This window comes from Notolepis coatsorum, assembly GCF_963971535.1.
Source record: "Notolepis coatsorum genome assembly, chromosome: 6".
Lineage (NCBI taxonomy): Eukaryota > Metazoa > Chordata > Actinopteri > Aulopiformes > Paralepididae > Notolepis > Notolepis coatsorum.
Genome location: NC_140170.1, coordinates 47704181 through 47726997, shown reverse-complemented (window position 1 = coordinate 47726997; position 22817 = coordinate 47704181). Strand labels below are relative to the sequence as shown.

The following is a 22817-nucleotide window of genomic DNA, read 5'->3' as shown; positions in this document are numbered from 1 at the left end:
ATGTTTATCATGGAGATGCTGTCTAATCACAGTTCTGTCCTACACACCAGCGATGGCCAGCGCAGCAGGCTCAGAAGACCGAAGAACGGTGTCCCACAGGGGTCGTCCTTTCTCCAATGCTGTTTAATATCTACATCTACAGTACGATCTCCCGGTCACAGCATTCAGAAAGTACGGCTATGCGGACGATCTTGCCATCATGCTGAGTTTGTCATAGAGCATGATGTTGTGCCGTTGTGTCCTTGGGCAAGACACTTAAGTGTATGCATGTGAATGAATGTTGGTGGTGGTCGGAGGGGCCGTAAGCGATGATTATTCGCCACGCTTCCGTGAGTCTGCCTCAGGGCAGCTCTGGCTGCAATTGTAGCTTACCACCACCGGTATGACTGTGTATGAACGAATAATGGACTCTGTAAGCGCTCTGGGGTCACTGGGGTGGCACGAAGAGCGCTATATAAATCCAATCCATTATTATTATTAGCATGGCGATAGAACGCCAGGTAGATTGCAGGCTGTTTGACGTGGAAATGGGCAAAGACACAGCTCGTCACGCGATTGGGCAAACGCGTCAGTGGCCAATCAGATAGCGTCAGTCAGTACCAATCAGAGAGCGTCTGCCAGAAATGCGGCTAGGTTTAGAAATAACACACACTTAGACGCAATCGGGACGTATTTCACAGCCTGTCGTAAGACCACCGTGCCGTCTTAAAGTGAACACTGTTGTAATGCCTACCCAGATGCATACACAACAGTGCATGCGTGCGTGCGTGTTTGTCATTAGTTAAGAAATAAGATGAGTAATAATAAGTAACAAGAACCTTGAGAACATTGTATTTTTGCCTAACAGATTTTGGGAAGAGGTCAATGTATCTGGTTTAACAGTGTTTAACAGTGTTTATTCTACCACAGTACTTTAGGACCTTTTGTAATGATGGATGGAAAAATCAACAGTGAACATGAAAGAAAAATCTCACCCATGTGTTATTGTGTGTATACATAGAAATATGCCAGTCACCTAAACAGAGCCCTGCAATATATATGGCTTTTGGAGACGGCAGCTAGGTCTGTTGTGTAGCAGTTGTGTCTCCAAGGTGGAGACGGGGCACCAGCATCTTCTTGCTGTTGAGACGGGCAAGATTTTAGCCCTGGCTCCTCCCAACACCCATGCACCCCCAGAACCCACCTCACCCCTGCCCACTTTGACAACCTAGGATGGCTTAGAGTAGACGACAGAGTACAGCAACTTGCAATGGGCCTGGTCTACAAGATACACTATACGACTAAGGTACCCATGTACATGTCAAAATACTTCCCAAAGGTCAGTGAATACCACAACCACTACACCAGAGGAAGCTCAACAAATCATGTTAAACCCAGATTCGGCTCAAACAAGGGACTAAACACGTTTCGCAATTATGCCACATCAATGTGGAACGCCCTACCCAAAGCTGTAAAGGAATGTGAATCCCTACCCACATTCAAAACCGCTCTTAAAGAGCACCTATGGGAGGCTGCAATTCGAAACTGGCCACCGTAAATGCTCAAAACCCCCCCCACCTCCTAATAGACAGTCTCCTCCCCACCGCATGTATATATTCCCTCCCCGCCGTATGTATATTTCTCTCCCACCCACCCACCCCCTCCTAATGTACAGTCCCCTCCCCATCATATGTATATACTCTGTCAGGATCTAGGGGTAACAGTACTGTATATTTGAATACCGTTTAAGTCACAAATGTATCAGTACTAAATACCTATATGTCCCTATGTCATAAATGTCTATATGAATTGAAAATGGGGGACCCTGATGGAAACAAGACAAACGTCTTTCTCAGGTCTGCATCCCCTTAACAATTGTGTGTATTTAGTCGTACTGTATTGTACCCATTCTGCAATCTGTTAAATAAAGTTTTCATTCATTCATTCATTCATTCATTCATTCATTCATTCATTCATTCATTCATTCATTCATTCATTCATTCATTCATTCATTCATTCATTCATTCATTCACTCTCTCTCTCTCTCTCTCTCTCTCTCTCTCTCTCTCTCTCTCTCTCTCTCTCTCTCAGAAAAGCCACATGAATTGTATTATTATCCTTCTGCAAATGTATGCAATCATGCACAATTACATAATTACCTCTAATGTTTATCAAACACAATTTTGTTGATTGTTTTTTTTTATTATTATTATTAATTTATACTAAATATTAAGCCCTGGGGGAGACTTTCATGGTTGTGATTATAAAAATAAGTCCTAGAATAGACTTGCATGCGAGGTAAGCACTACTGCATCACCTCAAAGTAAAACATATATGAATAATAATAATAATAATGATCAATAACTAATTAATATAACTAATATTATAATTATCATCATCATCATATCACCAATAGATTCTTATGGTTTGGGAATCTTGAATCGGTCATTAAAATGGGTGGTTGTGGTGGGGGAGGGTGCTATAGGTTAAATAGGAATTAGGCCTATATTGCTCAGTATTTGATCCCCATTCCTGCTCAAACATTAATTATTGCTTTAATCCACTCACTGTATAGCCAAACAAAGTCTTGAAGAGCTTCCACCATAGGCCTAATTATCCATAACATCGAATAAATGTGTTGCTTGTATTGCATTACACCTAGTATCAAATGGAGCGACAGTTTTATGTAATACTGTTGTGCTCAATAATTTCAGAGAAAGGCAAGAAATTGATGCTCAATGCATTGATCTTAATAAACTATGGGCCACTAAAGTAGAATAGAACAAAGATAGTTTGTCAATGAATCGTTTCCTTTTGGTTAACCTTAGTGTTTGCTTGTCTTTTTATCATGGAAATTAATCCCCAGACTTGGGAATTGAATTCATACATCCCTTGAACTGCTATAATCAGCAGTTTGCAATGCATTGTCCATCTATAGTTTAATTACATTCTCACTTCAAAACAATAGACAACATTAAACTTGTCTTATATGTCTCCGGTGTCGCTGAAGCTACATCATTTTAGTGTAGCTTATCTGAGGCCATATACTGCGTAAACTCCCTTTATTTATGTATTCTCGGGACACGAACAAGGGAGTTTACACTTCTCACCACCAGTATATTGTTCGCCGCACTATAGTCAGGATTTGTTCAGAACTTAGAGCAGCTTTCTCCTGTTTTGTCTGGTCATGATGATAAACGTAATGATACATACAGCGTAATGATGTTGTCTCCTGCAGGGGTTGTTGAAGAGCGGTGTAGGGCAGGCCTAACTGAAGAGTGCAATTGTTATTCGTAAAATAGATTTAGCTGTCATCTGTCATCCCTTAAATTGTCTATTTTAACACGCTCTATTTTATAATTGTTTGTAAGTTTGTAATGGTGTGCCATCTTGGCCAGGTCCCTCGAAAACGTGATTTAATCTCAAGGGATTTCATGTTTAAATAAAATAATTAATAAATACTTTAAATAACTAAATAAAAAGCCTTAGCTATTGTAATGGGAATTATTAAAGGACAAACGATGAGCCGTTTACATTAATCATTCTGAGTCATTATTAATAATAGAAAAGTTTATTTCACCGTGGCCACAATGAAAGTTCAACCCACAGTCAGAGACACATGTTTACACAGTAGCGTCTGGCCATGAATTGACCAAGAGTTCTGTTCAGACATATGTTAAATACACAGTTGTCAGACGTAACATATTATATCAGATATGATGACGTAGGTAAACAAAATGGTTTCTCAGTAACTGGAAGTAAACAACAACTTTGTTATGACTGGTAGGATGTCAGAGTGATCTTAAAGAGACATACACACATTAACCAGTCAATCTGGTCATATTGAAACTCAAGCTGTATAACATGATATCTCCACACAGATATATAAGAACATGATAATATATTTCCACGACAGTTCCCTCCTCTTGATAATCATTAATCACAATCATTATCATTTCATAAAGACAACAAACATATTATCATCATTAAACTCAGCACAAACTATTTTTATTATCTAAAAAACAAAAGGTCCTCTGCATAGACCCCGTGTCACGTGCAAAAGAGAAGTTGTCATAACAGCAACCATCATTAGCGTCTCTTTGCAAATGCCCAGACGGTGGTTGCAGGACTCAAGGGTACAGTCCAGCCTCTGGTTTTGTCAAGGCCATACTTCTCCCACCACCAAGCTGAAAAATTGAAATCACAAAAGAAAACACAGGGCAGTACCTTGCAGAATAATAATTCCCCTTATTCAAAACAAAAACATTCTCACAAAACCCTTTCAGTAGAGCGAAAACAGATTACAGCAAGAACACGTGACTGCAAACTGCACAGTGCTTGGAATCTCTCAAGCAGAGGAAAAGCTCAAGGCTATACCCTCAGATAGCTAAAACAAAACAAAACTACAATTTGCAAAAAAAACATCTCCATTCTTTCATATCGTTATTCAATATTTCCGAGATAATGTAATGTGATGTGGGTCAGACTTGCCTCTTAATCAGTTGTTGAATCTCAGGCAGGTCCCCCCCTCTCCGCCACCAAACACCCCCGGGCCGATCCAGTCTGATGGTTCCCTCGTCGTTGAGATGGTCTGTTCTCTCGCACTGTCCTTGGTTCGTTATCACAACTGAAAACAGGCTAACCAGTCAATCCTCCGACGTTAAAAGCCTGTTGATGAATCAGTTAGGATTGAACTGTCTTAGTTCTTTATCTTCGGCCAATGACTCGGCCAGTGCTTGTCCCAGCTGTGGTCAGCTGTTGGGCAGTGTCTGATGTAGCTCATAGCTGCGTCGCCGTGTCCAGCCAGAGCAGTAGGCCCGCTGCAGGCTAGAGTAGTAGGCCAGCTGCAGGCTGAGGCTGGTAGGCATATGCTTCTCCGGGAACAGCTTCCTCTCACTGGGGCAGTGGTCAGTAGGGCCGGCGGGCATTGGTTTGGCACAGAGATGGAGGACCCCCCCCTGAGAAACTACAAAGGAGAGGGGTACATACATAGGTGTATGTGGGAGAAAAGAGACAAAGGAAAGATGTGAGTGGCTGGCTGTATATCTCACTATTCCAATCTCTTTTTTTTTTTTTTTCTCTCAGCCACACTTAAAAAACATTTGCCCGTTATCACACATTATAGACAGTTACACACTAAACGGTAGAAAGGGTCCCCTCCAGGCTTGAAGTTAGGACATTCTATAGTACCTTGATCAGCTCCAACGAGCAGGGCAGATTCCCTAAGTCATGACAACAAAAAACAACGTCTCTAAGAGTCTCGTCGGCAAACAGGTCATAATGATTTCTGCAGGTCACATGAAATTAGATGATCGCCGTTGCTAGCAGCTACTATAAACATGCAAGTACTGAACAGGTCAAAACAGACTGAATGGCAAATGACGGTAGGACTGAAAAACATAGGTAAATTCTCCCGACTCACAGTCCCGCGTTCCCGCCTCTTGTGAGAAAAAAAACCCTTATAGTACAGACAAACAAAAATGGAATTAACCCTCAGAGCACTGCCTCCCTTGTCCATGACCCCATGAGAAAGTACCCTTATACCCTAGTTCTTACCAGGTAAAATAATTAAAGATAATCACAGCTATCTCCTAACAGCCCTCATTTACAATCCCACAGCGCAGTCCAATTCCTGCCCCTATGTGAAAAAGCCAAATACAGAGCCTGCAGAGCGAAACTAGCGCTATATATAATTTTGAAGCCCAAAAAACCCCCACCCCTCTTCTTCGGGATGCAGACTTGAACTCAACATATTTTATTATACTCGTGGGAGGCCCCCGCACCCCGTCTATAAGGCACGAGCCTAATCCCTGCCTAATACATTCGGGACGTACCAAGATTGAGAAACTATAGAAAAAACCATCGCCAGTCTACCAAGCACAGTAATACACCAATACAATGAAAAAATAACCACTGCAGAGCACATAGTAATATACATTTAAAAAATAGCTCTGACCGGCACCATGTTCTAGTTTAGACCTCTAATTATAAATTTAAAAACAAATTTTTTTTTAAACAGAAATCAGAATGTCAACAGCTCACCGAGTGTTCCTCATCACGCGTCCCCAAGGTTCATGCCGGAGGTGACAGCCAAGCGGACGGCGCAGCTGGTTCTCTCCCCTCGGTGTCTCGCACGGAGGAGCCTCGAGACAGCGCTCCCCCGGAATTCCAGGATTCACCCTTTCTGCAGAGTCCGTTTGGCGGCCGACCTCGACACCCATCGGTTAAAAAAAACATCTCGTCGCCATCTGTAATGGGAATTATTAAAGGACAAACGATGAGCCGTTTACATTAATCATTCTGAGTCATTATTAATAATAGAAAAGTTTATTTCACCGTGGCCACAATGAATGTTCAACCCACAGTCAGAGACACATGTTTACACAGTAGCGTCTGGCCATGAATTGACCAAGAGTTCTGTTCAGACATATGTTAAATACACAGTTGTCAGACGTAACATATTATATCAGATATGATGACGTAGGTAAACAAAATGGTTTCTCAGTAACTGGAAGTAAACAACAACTTTGTTATGACTGGTAGGATGTCAGAGTGATCTTAAAGAGACATACACACATTAACCAGTCAATCTGGTCATATTGAAACTCAAGCTGTATAACATGATATCTCCACACAGATATATAAGAACATGATAATATATTTCCACGACACTATCAATCAGGAGACAACCTATGTGGTTTACGTTTGCCGCACTGCACTTTTAATTGGTGATTGCAATGTAAAGAAGGAATCATGCATGTCCAGACCTGGCTCAGACATGTTCCGAATCGGTATTTTGTACCGAGAGGCTGAGTACTGTAGACTAATGTGTTGTTAATAGCAAAGTTGAAAAGTCAAGTGTGTATTTTGGTCATAATACATTTCAAGAATACATCAGATAATTCCATTATGTATTTATTATTGTGAGTGGGGTGCGTTTTATTGATTGATTGAAAACTTTATTAACAGATTGCAGAATGGGTACAATACAGTACAGCTCAATACACACAATTGTTAAGGGGATGCAGACCAGAGAAAGACTTTCGTCTTGTTTACATCAGGGTCCCCCATTTTCAATTCATCAGGACATATATGACATACATGACATACAGACAGTACTGCTACATCTATACATTTATGACATACCAGATTTGCAAATACAGTACTGTTTGTGATACAAAAAGAGTCCAGAAAAGGGAGTATATACATTTGACGTAAAAACAGTACATTGGAGGAGGTTGGGTGGGGTTGTGTGGGGGGGCGGGGGGGTTTGGGTAGGTAGGGGTTGGGGGGGGGGGAACACTGTACAACTGTACAAGCAAAACTGTAGATTGGGATATTGACAACCATACTAGGTAATATACATTGGAGGGGGTTGGGGGGGGGGGGGGGGGGGACACTGTACAAACAAGGAAAACTGTACATTGGAATATTGACAAAACCATACTAGGTAAATTACTGTACATTGGAGGGGGTTGGGTTAGGACATTTACAGGGGCCAGTTTCGAATTGCAGTCTCCCGTAGGTGTTCCTTGAGAGTGGTTTTGAAAGTGGGTAGTGATTCACATTCCTTTACAGCTTTGGGTAGTAGCTTATTAACCAGATACAGTTCAATGAGATATGACACCAGTATGTTATCAATGATTAAGTTGACCAACTAGTAGACCAGGATAATTATGTTTTGGGATAGAAACATTCTGGAAGGCAAAATCATTTAAAATCCGGGACGTCATCCCAGGAGAGCCATTGAGTGCGCGAAAAGAGGTGAGAGAGGAGGAGGGGAGAGAGTGGGGGATGTGAGTGTTTTAATGGGGGGAGGGGGTTGTCCTGGGAGGGAACTAGGGGTGTGGATGGCCGAGTTTAAAAAGGCAAGCAGCACCAACCCTCACTCTCACATTAATCTGAGCTCTCTTCCAACTCTTGCAGTCAACAGAGAAGGACGAACTCCTACTGTATTTATTTAGTCTTCTTTTACACCGATTTTTTACTTGATTTATTTAGCTGTACCTTTGAAGCTCTGGAATTTACAAGAATTTCTACAGGATTACATTTTTTTTTATCCTGATCTCCACTTCAGCATGGAAGCCACCACTATGGAATATGGATATCCCTATGAATATTATGATGACAATGAGACTGTTTGTGACTTCTCTGAATGGGAGCCATCCTACTCTCTCATACCTGGGCCCTGTTTCTTGTACCTGGATAACTGAGTTAGCCGGATAACTTTAACTGGATAACTGAGTTAGCCGGACTTTCCGGTTCCCTGTACGTGGATTTTCCAAATCACCATGACAACAGATCCAAAAGTTTGAGCCTGGTCGAAAGCAGGGTTTAAGTTCAAGTTAGCCCGATGAAGCACAGCCACGCCCCCGCAAAGAAAGTGACAGCGCGTTTCCTGAAATTATTCCCACAGTCTAGGATCTGCTTTATACCATTCTGAATTACGTTTTTGTGCTCCATTCTTCCAGAGGGGGCTTTTGAAATGTAAAATAGACCCAAAATGCTGATACTAAATTCACTTTGTCCTAAATAATGCACGTTATATATACCGTGGCGACGGTGGCGCTCGCTCGTGCGATGTACACATTATGTGGTTATTTTAATTGTAACTGGGATTAAGATGTCTGATGAGATGCGCTGTTTGACGGATTTGAGAAATTGAATGCGCCGTTGACGTCACATTAATGAATGAGGATAAAGAGATAAACTTCATTCAAAACAAAGGATACTCTAAACACGGGTCTCTCGTTCATTAATGTATAAACAATGAATTTATCCCATCTGGCACAGTGGTGCAGCGGTAGTGCTCAAGCCTGCCAACCCAGCGACCGGGGTTCAAAACCCGGTGTTTCCAATATGATTTTTTTGAATATAATATTAATGATTATACGCCAAAGTAGCCTGGTTTTAAGTTAAAATATTATAAATCTACATGCATTGAGGATGTCATTCTTTATATAGCTCTCAACGTGCACCAAATTGAATTATTCCTATATTGCAAAAAGAAGGAGACGACTAGGGTCTCGAACCCCGGTCGTCTGTGTGAAAGTCAAAAGAACAACCCGTTAGACAACATTGGAGATAAGTTAAAGATTGACTATACATCAATCAATGGGTAAGAGAGCCGTATCGTAATTCTGTATAACAGTTAACTAATTATTTTCGCTAGCAAGATCTCATTTGATTATTCAATCCAGCAGGCAAGTTTAAAGAAATATAATCTGATTGATTGAGGTAATGAGGGACTTAAAATTAGCCTATAGATAACGCATTTAACTTGTCGGCGAGGCGATTGAGCCGTATTGCAATCTGTCAATAAAGTCTTAAATCAATTAATCAATCAATGCCGTTAGAGAATCAGGATCTCTGCCATCGATACGTGCTGGCTTTTCACCTAAAGCGGCCGCGCGCATTTAGCCTGAGTCGCAAGTCTGGCTTGAGTTAACGAGACTGAATCCACCTTCGTGGAACAGGAAAATCCCGGCTTCAAACATCGGGTTAACTGAAGCTGGATAATGACATCTTGATCGACTTAGTTGAACCACGTACAAGAAACAGGGCTCTGTTCTCTACATGCTGATCTTCATCCTTGGTCTGTCAGGCAATGGGGTGGTCATCTTCACTGTCTGGAGATCCAAATCCAAGCGCCGGGCAGCAGATGTCTACTTTGGAAACCTGGCCCTGGCCGACCTCACCTTTGTTGCGACCTTACCTCTCTGGGCCGTGTACACGGCGCTTGGCTACCACTGGCCCTTTGGCGTTGCTCTCTGCAAGATCAGCAGCTATGTTGTTGTGGTAAACATGTATGCCAGTGTCTTCTGCCTCACCTGCCTGAGCTTTGACCGCTACCTGGCTATGGTGCACTCTCTGTCCAGCACCAGGCTGCGTTCCCGCGGCACCATGCTGGCCTCCCTGGGAGCTATCTGGACGCTGTCTGGCCTGCTGGCGGTGCCCACCCTGCTGTTCCGCACCACGGTGGACGACGTCAACAGTAACCACACCACGTGTGCCATGGACTTCCGCCTGGTGACCCTGAACCAAGACCACGAGTCCCTGTGGATCGCAGGGCTCAGCCTGTCCTCCTCCGCCCTGGGCTTCCTCCTGCCCTTCCTCGCCATGACCATCTTCTACTGGTTCATCGGCTGCACCGTCACCCGTCACTTCAACAACCTGCGCAAGGAGGACCAGAAGAAGAAGAGGCTCCTGAAGATCATCACCACGCTGGTGGTGGTGTTTGCCTTCTGCTGGACGCCCTTCCACGTGTTGAAGAGCATGGACGCTCTCTCCTACCTCAACCTGGCTCCTGACTCCTGTGGGTTCCTGCGCTTCCTCCTGCTGGCCCACCCCTACGCCACTTGTCTGGCCTACGTCAACAGCTGCCTCAACCCGTTCCTGTATGCCTTCTTTGACCTCCGCTTCCGCTCCCAGTGCCTTCTGAACCTGAAGAAGGCCATGCATGGCCAGATGAGCTCCATGTCCTCCACACTCAGGGCCCAGACTCAGAAGTCAGAGGTACACTCTCTGGCCACCAAAGTGTAGAGAATAGACGGGCAGGGGTTCGGCGGGGCTGCTGGCCGGTCCTCCTGACACCCATCCGTGGAACACATGTAAAAGCAAAGAGTTTATGTGTCCGTTGTTCAAAAGCTGGTGACACACAAGTGGGATAATGAACTCTGAATTGTCGCTGCTCGCCGTTATGAATTCCCTTTTTTTCTTCCCTTGTTGCTGATGCTGCCGTGAGAGGGGTGGGAGCTGCGTGTGTCCGACCAGACACTCTAACCCCTGGACTCTGGAATTGGAGCCAGCTGGCTGAGCTCCCTAGCTGCTTTTTACTCCCCTCGAAACACTCAGAAAAGATATATATATTTTTGTTTCTCTCGCTCTGCAAATGTTTTTCTTTGTGCTATGAGGGGCCTGTATTATGGTTTTAACATTCACATTTTGAAAATGAATTGTTGATACGTGTTGGTTCTATATCACATGTTAATCTGTTTACACTGGGATAAAAAAATTCACTCACAGCACACACATCCGCACACACTCACTTTAAACAATCAACCCACTGCAGCACCCACTCTACACACTTTAGAACACCTAGACGGGGTGTAGCTCCAGATTCTGGGCCCCATGAAAGAATGTATTTGTAGGCCCCCACTCAATGCGAGCGCGTGTTCTTTGGCCATTTTTTTATTGATGAAAACGCATAATATGGTTTTTACCTATACATCCGGATCAGCAGTTCAGCACCTGCACTGTTGGTGGGTGAGCCTAGTAAAGGATGTCGCATTGCGTTCATCGTCAATGAATGGACCAATGCAATAGTCTACCAAAGCCCTCCCCCATCTCTATATATATCTCACACACACACACACACACACACACACACACACACACACACACACACACACACACACACACACACACACACACACACACACACACACACACACACACACACACACACACACACACACACACACACACACACACACACACACACACACACACACACACACACACACACACACACACACACACACACACACACACACACACACACACACACACACACTTCAGAAACAAACATAGTATCAATGAGAGCATCAATAATACACCTGAGTGATGTCTAGTAAAAAAAAAGAAAAAAAAGAAAAATCTTCTTTTGGGCCCCCCCCCCCCAGTGCTGGGCCCTTGGAATCATCCTAAGCTACCCCCCCCAGCTACGCCCCTGCCTATACCCCCCCCCCCCAAGAAAAAACTCCAAAACACAACTGCGGGTATACACTGGCTATACAGCAGTACAAGTGTTTCAGTTCTCAAGAAGGCGTTAACCCAGGCCAACAGGTCGACGAGAACGAGTCCGGACCTGGGCCCGGCGGACCGGGACGTAACTCCTTTCCAACCATTTTACACTAAACTCAAGTGGTGTATACAGACACTCGCCGTGGTGAAAATAAGGAAGGAGCTGTTAGTATGGCCACACCCCTGCTTATGTAGAGGAACGGATGGGGGTGTGGCCAGGCGGATGGGTGTGTATAGGTACATGTGGATAATTTATTCAGTATATACACTGATATGGGATATATTCCAGTAGGCAGCGCAGAACGCAAGCCATACGATATATAACCGGTTGGCCCGTTCCACGACGCAAAGCCAGTTGAATGAAGAACACCTCACTCCGATAAAAACAGACATTCAGTTGATAATAGATAATAATAGAACAGAAAGGGTATATGAAAATTAATTCCTGGGAGTGATTTTAGACCATGAACTCTGCTGGAAACCCCATATAGAATGTGTGAGGGCTAAGATGGCAAAGAGCATCTCAATCATTAGTAAGGTGAGACATGTACTCAATCCCAACTCATTGCACACTCTCTACTGTGCAGTGATATATATATTTATTGATGGGGGATTTGCACTACAACTCGTACACCTACTGTGAATTGTACCTAAATTGCACCTCGTCCCATTCTCCATTTCTGCCTTGCACTATATAGTATTGTATATTAGTACACTGCACAGTATTGTATATTGTATGGTAACTACGTCTATTCTGCATCGAACATTGTACATATGTCTAAACTGAACACTGTGACCTCATCTTTTTTTGCTTCTAATTTTGCTATGTTATTTTATTTCATACTTATCTTGTCTTGCACAGTCTCTGGAGCGCAACAGTAAGAAGCATTTTGTATAAAAGTATTCTGTACTTCTGTATGACAACTATTAAAGAAACTTGAAACTTGAAACTTGATCTTGCCTTACCTGCATTACTGCACAGAGGTATGGGGTAACACATACAAAACAACCATAGAAACATTGACAATCCTACAAAAAAGACCAATAAGAGTAGGGGTGTAACGGTACACAAAAACCACGGTACGGTACGTACCTCGGTTTTGAAGTCAAGGTTCGGTACGGTTTTCGGTACAGTGGGGGAAAGTTTGGCTTTCCATGTTCCACTCAGGGGTGATGTAATGTGCAGTAACTGTGAGGTTCGCCTTTCCCTGGACCTTTAATTCCCTGTCTCCTCACCTCTCCAGCCCCCACCCTCGCGCTCGTTTAGTCTCGTCTGCTCTTCAGCAGCCCACACCCTTGGACTATCTTTCATTATCTGTTTGATTGGTCCGTGCCGAACACACACTTCTAGTTCAAGTATCAATTACCATCACGCACCTGAGGTGTGTTCTAATTAGCGCCCCAGTGGGCTTTAAATACCTCGCTCTTCCCCCCAGTCCTCGTCGGGTCGTTCCGTATCATATCTCTATCTGCAAACTCCTACGGGAGGTTCCCTATCTGTCTGTATGCTGTTCCATCTCCGGCGTGAGACGAGGTGCAAGCCTTCGCCACCTGTCGCCGTTTGCCTGGAGTGGGACACAGTACTGCGCTCTCTAATTCTCTACGGGAGGTATTCCGGTGTTCCACCCCAGACTCCGCGCCAGATGCGCTCTCCGAACCGGCGCGTTCTCCAAGCAGACGCGCACCACTCCACCCCGCGCCAGATGCGCGCTCCGAACCGGCGCGTTCTCCAAGCAGACGCGCACCACTCCGTCTAGACCCCGCGTCAGATGCGCGCTCCGAACCGGCGCGTTCTCCAAGCAGACGTGCACCACTCCGTCTAGACCCCGCGCCAGATGCGCTCTCCGAACCGGCGCGTTCTCCAAGCAGACGCGCACCACTCCACCTCGCGCCAGATGCGCTCTCCGAACCGGCGCGTTCTCCAAGCAGACGCGCACCACTCCGTCCAGACCCCGCGCCAGATTCGCGCTCCGAACCGGCGCGTTCTCCAAGCAGACGCGCACCACTCCGTCTAGACCCCGCGCTAGATGCGCTCTCCGAACCGGTGCGTTCTCCAAGCAGACGCGCACCACTCCGTCTAGACCCCGCGCCAGATGCGCTCTCCGAACCGGCGCGTTCTCCAAGCAGACGCGCACCACTCCGTCCAGACCCCGCGCCAGATGCGCGCTCCGAACCGGCGCGTTCTCCAAGCAGACGCGCACCACTCCGTCTAGACCCCGCGCCAGATGCGCGCTCCGAACCGGCGCGTTCTCCAAGCAGACGCGCACCACTCCGTCTAGACCCCGCGCCAGATGCGCTCTCCGAACCGGCGCGTTCTCCAAGCAGACGCGCACCACTCCGTCCAGACCCAGCGCCAGATGCGTTTCTCCGAGCCGGCGCGCTCTCCTCCAGACGTCTAGCCTGCGCGCTCCTTCTCCATCCCTGTAAGCAGCTCTGACCCTCGCCCTGTTCCAAGGCCCGAACCCTGTTTTCTCTGTCCCTGTCCCCAGCCCGCCTCCGCGGGCCTCTGTCCCTGTTTCTCCTTCTAGTCCTCCCTGTCCAGTCCTCCTAGTCCTCCCTGTCCAGTCCTCCTAGTCATCCTAGTCCTCCCTGTCCAGTCCTCCTAGTCATCCTAGACCTCCCTGTCCAGTCCTCCTAGTCCTCCCTGTCCAGTCCTCCTAGTCCTCCTAGTCATCCCTGTCCAGTCCTCCTAGTCCTCCCTGTTCCTGCCCTTCCCTTGCCCTGGCCCTGTCCGTTAGCCTTTCCCTTAGCCTTCCCCTTAGCCAGCTCGCCTCTTAAAGGCACTTTGCCCTTTTTCCCTAGTTCTTGTTTTCCAGTGTTTTGTGTTCCCCCTTAAAGGCACAGTGCCTATTTTTCCCAAGTTCTTGTTTTCCAGTATTTTGTGTTCTCCCTTAAAGGGACAGTGCCGCTTTTCTGTTGTTATTCAATAAATGCCCGTTCTTGACTTACTCTCATACCTGTCTTGTGTTGTGCGATTGGGGTCGGTTACAAACCATAACAGTACGACCCGACCAGTCGACGACCCCAGCCAGCACAGACAGTGTATGTTGAGTTTGCCTTTTTTTTTGTTCCCTCTAGTTACCTTGTTAGTTCCCCTGTTGACTCCCCTGTTTTGCTTCCCTGTTAGCTCCCCTGTTAGCCTGTTTGTCTCCCCTGTTAGCTCCCCTGTTAGCCTGTTAGTCTCTCCTCGTTAGCTCCCCTGCAGCTTGCTAGGCCTCTACTACCAGCATGGCCCCAGTCTGCTAGCTTAGCCCCGGCTGCTAGCACAGCCTCTATGTTAATGCAGCCCTTGCAGCTAGCATAGGCCCTGTAGCTAGCCCTGCCCAGGCAGCTAACCCGGTCTCTCTGCATGGCCTCCACTTTTTGTGTAGCTCTCCCACTGCTAGGACTGCCCCTTCAGCTAGCAAGGTCAGTTTTCTCCCACTGCTAGGACTGCCCTTTCAGCTAGCAAGGTCAGTTTTCCCACTGCTAGGACTGCCCTTTCAGCTAGCAAGGTCAGTTTTCCCCACTGCTAGGACTGCCCCTTCAGCTAGCAAGGTCAGTTTTCTCCCACTGCTAGGACTGCCCTTTCAGCTAGCAAGGTCAGTTTTCCCACTGCTAGGACTGCCCTTTCAGCTAGCAAGGTCAGTTTTCCCCACTGCTAGGACTGCCCTTTCAGCTAGCAAGGTCAGTTTCCCCACTGCTAGGACTGCCCCTTCAGCTAGCAAGGTCAGTTTTCTCCCACTGCTAGGACTGCCCCTTCAGCTAGCAAGGTCAGTTTCCCCACTGCTAGAACTGCCCCTTCAGCTAGCAAGGTCAGTTTTCTCCCACTGCTAGGACTGCCCCTTCAGCTAGCAAGGTCAGTTTTCTCCCACTGCTAGGACTGCCCCTTCAGCTAGCAAGGTCAGTTTTCTCCCACTGCTAGGACTGCCCTTTCAGCTAGCAAGGTCAGTTTCCCCACTGCTAGGACTGCCCCTTCAGCTAGCAAGGTCAGTTTTCCCCACTGCTAGGACTGCCCTTTCAGCTAGCAAGGTCAGTTTTCTCCCACTGCTAGGACTGCCCCTTCAGCTAGCAAGGTCAGTTTCCCCACTGCTAGGACTGCCCTTTCAGCTAGCAAGGTCAGTTTTCTCCCACTGCTAGGACTGCCCCTTCAGCTAGCAAGGTCAGTTTTCTCTCACTGCTAGGACTGCCCCTTCAGCTAGCAAGGTCAGTTCCCCACAGCTAGGACTGTCCTTCCAGCTAGCTTGTTCTCTCATGCTGGTCCAGCCCTGTCTGCCAGCCTAGCTCCGGCAGCTAGCGCAGCCTCTATGTTAATGTAGCAGTACAGCTAGCATAGGCCCTGTAGCTATCAGAGCCCTGGCAGCTACCCTTTCCCTCTGCTAGCCCCTTCCCTGTTCCCCTCTCCAGTGCCCCTGTTCCAGCCCTGTCTGCTAGCCTAGCTCCGGCAGCTAGCGCAGCCTCTATGTTAATGTAGCAGTACAGCTAGCATAGGCCCTGTAGCTATCAGTGCCCTGGCAGCTACCCTAGTTACCCCTCAGCTACCCTAGTTACCCCTCAGCTCCTCTAGTTACCCCTCAGCTCCTCTGGTTACCCCTCAGCTCCTTAGTTACCCCTCAGCTCCTCTAGTTACCCTGCAGCTCCTCTAGTTACCCCTCGGCTTCCCTAGTTACCCCTCAGCTACCCTGCCCCTTTGCTAGCCCCACTTTGGTGTAGCTTCCCCGCTAGCATGGCCCAATTTTTTGTTTGTTGCCTTGTCATTTCCCCTGCCCCTCTGTCTGTGTTTTTGGGTCGCCCGGTGGCTCCCGTGGAGGGGGGAGTACTGTGAGGTTCGCCTTTCCCTGGACCTTTAATTCCTTGTCTCCTCACCGCTCCAGCCCCCACCCTCGCGCTCGTTTAGTCTCGTCTGCTCTTCAGCAGCCCACACCCTTGGACTATCTTTCATTATCTGTTTGATTGGTCCGTGCCGAACACACACTTCTAGTTCAAGTATCAATTACCATCACGCACCTGAGGTGTGTTCTAATTAGCACCCCAGTGGGCTTTAAATACCTCGCTCTTCCCCCCAGTCCTCGTCGGGTCGTTCCGTATCATATCTCTATCTGCAAACTCCTACGGGAGGTTCCCTATCTGTCTGTATGCTGTTCCATCTCCGGCGTGAGACGAGGTGCAAGCCTTCGCCACCTGTCGCCGTTTGCCTGGAGTGGGACACAGTACTGCGCTCTCTAATTCTCTACGGGAGGTATTCCGGTGTTCCACCCCAGACTCCGCGCCAGATGCGCTCTCCGAACCGGCGCGTTCTCCAAGCAGACGCGCACCACTCCACCCCGCGCCAGATGCGCGCTCCGAACCGGCGCGTTCTCCAAGCAGACGCGCACCACTCCGTCTAGACCCCGCGCCAGATGCGCGCTCCGAACCGGCGCGTTCTCCAAGCAGACGCGCACCACTCCGTCTAGACCCCGCGCCAGATGCGCTCTCCGAACCGGCGCGTTCTCCAAGCAGACGCGCACCACTCCACCCCGCGCCAGATGCGCTCTCCGAACCGGCGCGTTCTCCAAGCAGACGCGCACCACTCCGTCCAGACCCCGCGCCAGATGCGCGCTCCGAACCGGCGCGTTCTCCAAGCAGACGCGCACCACTCCGTCTAGACCCCGCGCTAGATGCGCTCTCCGAACCGGCGCGTTCTCCAAGCAGATGCGCACCACTCCGTCTAGACCCCGCGCCAGATGCGCTCTCCGAACCGGCGCGTTCTCCAAGCAGACGCGCACCACTCTGTCCAGACCCCGCGCCAGATGCGCGCTCCGAACCGGCGCGTTCTCCAAGCAGACGCGCACCACTCCGTCTAGACCCCGCGGCAGATGCGCGCTCCGAACCGGCGCGTTCTCCAAGCAGACGCGCACCATTCCGTCTAGACCCCGCGCCAGATGCGCGCTCCGAACCGGCGCGTTCTCCAAGCAGACGCGCACCACTCCGTCTAGAACCCCGCGCCAGATGCGCTCTCCGAACCGGCGTGTTCTCCAAGCAGACGCGCACCACTCCACCCCGCGCCAGATGCGCTCTCCGAACCGGCGCGTTCTCCAAGCAGACGCGCACCACTCCGTCTAGACCCCGCGCTAGATGCGCTCTCCGAACCGGCGTGTTCTCCAAGCAGACGCGCACCACTCCGTCTAGACCCCGCGCCAGATGCGCTCTCCGAACCGGCGCGTTCTCCAAGCAGACGCGCACCACTCCGTCCAGACCCCGCGCCATATGCGCGCTCCGAACCGGCGCGTTCTCCAAGCAGACGCGCACCACTCCGTCTAGACCCCGCGCCAGATGCGCGCTCCGAACCGGCGCGTTCTCCAAGCAGATGCGCACCACTCCGTCTAGACCCCGCGCCAGATGCGCTCTCCGAACCGGCGCGTTCTCCAAGCAGACGCGCACCATTCCGTCCAGACCCAGCGCCAGATGCGTCTCTCCGAGCCGGCGCGCTCTCCTCCAGACGTCTAGCCTGCGCGCTCCTTCTCCATCCCTGTAAGCAGCTCTGACCCTCGCCCCCTGTTCCAAGGCCCGAACCCTGTTTTCTCTGTCCCTGTCCCCAGCACGCCTCCGCGGGCCTCTGTCCCTGTTTCTCCTTCTAGTCCTCCCTGTCCAGTCCTCCTAGTCCTCCTAGTCCTCCCTGTCCAGTCCTCCTAGTCATCCTAGTCCTCCCTGTCCAGTCCTCCTAGTCATCCTAGACCTCCCTGTCCAGTCCTCCTAGTCCTCCCTGTCCAGTCCTCCTAGTCCTCCTAGTCATCCCTGTCCAGTCCTCCTAGTCCTCCCTGTTCCTGCCCTTCCCTTGCCCTGGCCCTGTCCGTTAGCCTTTCCCTTAGCCTTCCCCTTAGCCAGCTCGCCTCTTAAAGGCACTTTGCCCTTTTTCCCTAGTTCTTGTTTTCCAGTGTTTTGTGTTCCCCCTTAAAGGCACAGTGCCTATTTTTCCCAAGTTCTTGTTTTCCAGTATTTTGTGTTCTCCCTTAAAGGGTCAGTGCCGCTTTTCTGTTGTTATTCAATAAATGCCCGTTCTTGGCTTACTCTCATACCTGTCTTGTGTTGTGCGATTGGGGTCGGTTACAAACCATAACAGTAACTAATTGTACTTGTAGGGCTGTCAACGAATATTCTATATTGAAATTAATAATCGACTTGTAAAAAAATTCTAATTCTAATTATATTAGATTGTAAAATAAACAGCCCCCGGTGGGCGGTCGTTAGTGGTTAACATACCGTTGTATTCGTTCGGTACACTACACAGCCGTTCGGTATGGTACGGTACACACTGAAACTTGTTCGGTTCGGTACGGATACGTGTACCTTTACACCCCTAAATAAGAGTAATAAACAATGCAGGATATCGGAACCACACACACTGTTTCTACAATCACACATTTTGAAGTTCATTGATATGGTAAACTTTAAAACTCTGCAAGTTACGTACAAAGCAAGAAATAATCAATTACCGGTAATGTAAGAAGCAAATTTCTGGATAAAGAGGGGGGATACAACCTCAGAGGACCATTGAACTTCAAAAAACCTGTGATGAAAACAAACTTGAAAATAATGTATATCTCCTCTTACGGAGCCACCCTGTGCAATGGGCTGCTAGAGGATGAACTAAAATATTGTGAAAACATAAATCAATTCAAATCTAGACTAAATAAATAAATTTTCTATAGGTACAGAAGGGAAGAAGAGCTTTAATTGCATATTAATAAAAGAATACATATGATACTGTATTGTACGTTATATCATATTACATTATATAATCATATTATAATTAATTTGTATATTATATTAAACTATATTTACACTATATACTATTATATTATGGTACTATATTATATTGTATATATCAACTATATATCTCATATCACATTATATATATGTTGTATACACTATTATATACTATATACTATTATATACTGCAGGTATACTATACTGTAATGTGTACTATATGTGTGTACTGTAATGTGTACTATATGTATGTACTTTAACTATGTATGTATGTAAATAATAATAAAAAAAAAAATCTTAAGTCTTCAGGGGTAGGGCCCGACAAGCCTAGTGCTTCTCCCTAGCCCTTTTCGGACAATTGGACAATGCTGCAATAGCAGCTGGTAAAACGTTGCCGATTTATGGAATTACCATTGATTGTTATGTGTCATAAACCCGAAATAAAAAAGAACTGAACTGAACTTCCATTGCTGATAGCTCTGAGCGGAGATTGTTTGGTCAGCCACGTAGAGAGGATGAATCAATCTGGTAAACCAGTTTAATGTTGCTTTACGGTGGAATGTCAGGGGATGTTTTGCCTGTTCTGGAGTCAGTGACTTACACAGGATCACCTAGCTATGCACTGATGACCACAGAGGGGTATCCCTTGCCCTTGGCTGATATCAATCCCTGTCTCCTGAGCCGTTCAGCCATTGTGTAGTGTGATGTGTGCCTGGTGCCAGTGTATGGTAGTCAGCAGGCCCGGACTGGCCATCGGGAGCACCGGGAGTTTTCCCGGTGGCCTGGCCGCCTGAATTCTTTTACTAACGGATTTCCACTTCCGCGTTCACGTTCTGCACTCTGATTGGCCACTGACGTTTCTGGTCGCGCCAATCGTGTGACGGCAAGTTCTGCCACCGGTTAAGCTTAGGCACTCTTTCGAAGTTGGTTAAGGTTAGAGTTTGTCTTAGAGCAGGGCGATAGAACACCAGCCCTGATTCCAAACTCTAACCTTAACCAACTTCGAAAGAGTCGCCTAAGCTTAACCAGTGATAAAATAGGCGTTAGGTAGTTTGCTGCTGTTCGAGGCAGAAATGGGCGAGTCACGCGATTGGGCGCACATGTCACATGACCAGAAACGTCAGTGGCCAATCAGATCGCACCAGAAACGTCAGTGGCAATCAGATCGCAGAACGCGAACGCGGAAGTGGAAATCCGTTAGTAAAAGAATAGACGCGGCCTGGCCTGCACAGATAAAAAAAAATAAGTATATTAAAAAAATAAATTATACTTAAAAAAAATTATTATAATTTTTTTTTGCCAGGCCATTGTTTCTAGTTGTTGCGGCGCGATAGTTAGATAACCTAGGTGGGTGGGGAACAACCAGGATTTCACTGTCTGCGACAGAGTTGGAGAGCTATATCTCTTGACTCTCTCCCTCTCGCGGCTCACACACACACAAATGGAGCCGTGCTGCCGCTTGTGATTGGTGGAGGCGGGACCAGGCGATACAACTGATTGTCAGCGGAGGCGGCGAATGGAATGGCAGATGGCACTGAGCCAGGTAGTGAGGGACTTGGGAGAGATACAGTAGAGTGAAAGTCAATTAATGTTGATGTCAAGATGGACAGTGGAAGAAAGAGAAAGGGTGGAGGAGAGAGGGATAAAAGAAAGGCCCTTACAGGAGATGCTGCTAAACCCGGCAACATTTATCAAATGTTTTTTTTTTTTTTTTTTTTATTATTGCAAAACAAAAATTATTAAAAGTCAGTACTCAACACACAATGCATAATGAAACTAACAGTCAAGGTGGCTAAAATTACATGCAAGTACAGAAACAGAAAACAAAAAAAAGTCTATAATAATATTTTACCGTATACAGTGTATATCCAACGAAATTACCAATTATACAAATGCCTTATACAGGATATACCCCTAATACCTATTTTCTAAAACCCTACACACATATGCTCCAGCTCGAACCCCCCCCTCCCGGACCCCTCCTTGGATAGTACCTCCATTATCCCTCACTCCTAACCAGACACTACCATTATAAGCTAGCTTTTATTCTCTCCACCACTTCTTACCACATTGACATTTTGGATTCGTTGAGACCCAGAATTCTTGCTGTAGATATTTCTTGATAAATCACATCGAGATATGTAAGAGACCAAACTTTCCGGCACATTTTTTCCGGTTGAAACCAGCGTGATGCGATCAGTTTTTTAGCTACTGTGATACCCGATAAAACCAATCTCTTTAGCTGTGGATTTACTGCAAACTCAAAAACATCATTCAAAAGCAATACAGAGGGGTGTACTGGTATATTCCAAGATACGAGTTTTGATAATTGATGGGTCACATCTTTCCAGAATGCCTTAACTGGTGGGCAGTCCCAATACATGTGCATAAATGTCCCTTCGTCTCCATTTGTACATTGGGAGCATTTTGAGTCTTGTTTCAGGCCCATTCTGTTCAGTCTTATAGGAGTCAAGTATGTCCTGTGAATATAGTTAAGATTGATTTGTTGATGGTCCGAGTTCCTTGATGTAAGACGGACATTTGCCCAGGCTTCTTGCCAATCAAAGTCACTTTCCAGGTCTGGTATATCCCTCCTCCAGACAGTGTCTAGTTGGAGGGTTTCATACGAAGACGTTAGTAATTGATAATAAAAACCTGATACAAAACCTCTCAATGTTTTTCTTTCATAGAAGAATTTGTGGTATCTGTGGTGTTCAACTGGTATGTCTAATGGAACACCGTGAGACCTCAAACATAGGCGTAACTGTATGTAAAAAAGCCATGTGGACTCGGTGAGGTTAAACTTTGTGCATATTTCTCCATAACTACAAAAACCCTGGTTATTAAAAATATCCCCTAATGAGTGTATGCCTTGCTCTTCCCATAACCGTGCAGTTATGGACGGGAGGGACGTGGCAGCCAGCTCTGAAGGTGGGGGCTTGTATATGTTGATGACTGAAGTTTCCTGGATTTTAGTAACCAGCCACTCGATGTTGGAGCCAAGTGGGGATTGGCTACTGGCTGACCAGCTTAGTTCAGTCCTCACGAAGGTTGCCACACCATGTTGCTTGCTTACAAAACTTGAAGTCCTTAAATGTCTTTAATTTCCCCTTAATTTGCCCCTGAAAACATGCAATACCCCTTAATAAAAAATAAGGGCCCCTTAATTTTTTAACTGGACCCCTTAATTTCACCTTAATTCCACCCCCTGCGTGTAGAACCCCTTAATTGTGTCAATTAAGGAAACCCCCTTAATCTTACATTTAAGGTGCTGTTTTTGTGATTGGATAAAATAAGGGATAATTAAT

At 46.9% G+C, this 22817-nt stretch overlaps 1 protein-coding gene across 1 annotated transcript; it reads left to right on the top strand.

Moving 5' to 3' along the window:
• Positions 1–8057: 8057 nt before the first annotated feature.
• LOC311230048 (apelin receptor A-like) lies at positions 8058–10521 on the top strand (the record flags this gene model as incomplete). The annotated part of the gene is made up of 2 exons (XM_084316190.1): positions 8058–8156; positions 9541–10521. 2 exons carry the CDS (start codon positions 8058–8060, stop codon positions 10519–10521), a joined length of 1080 nt encoding a protein of 359 aa, XP_084172316.1.
• Positions 10522–22817: the final 12296 nt, after the last annotated feature.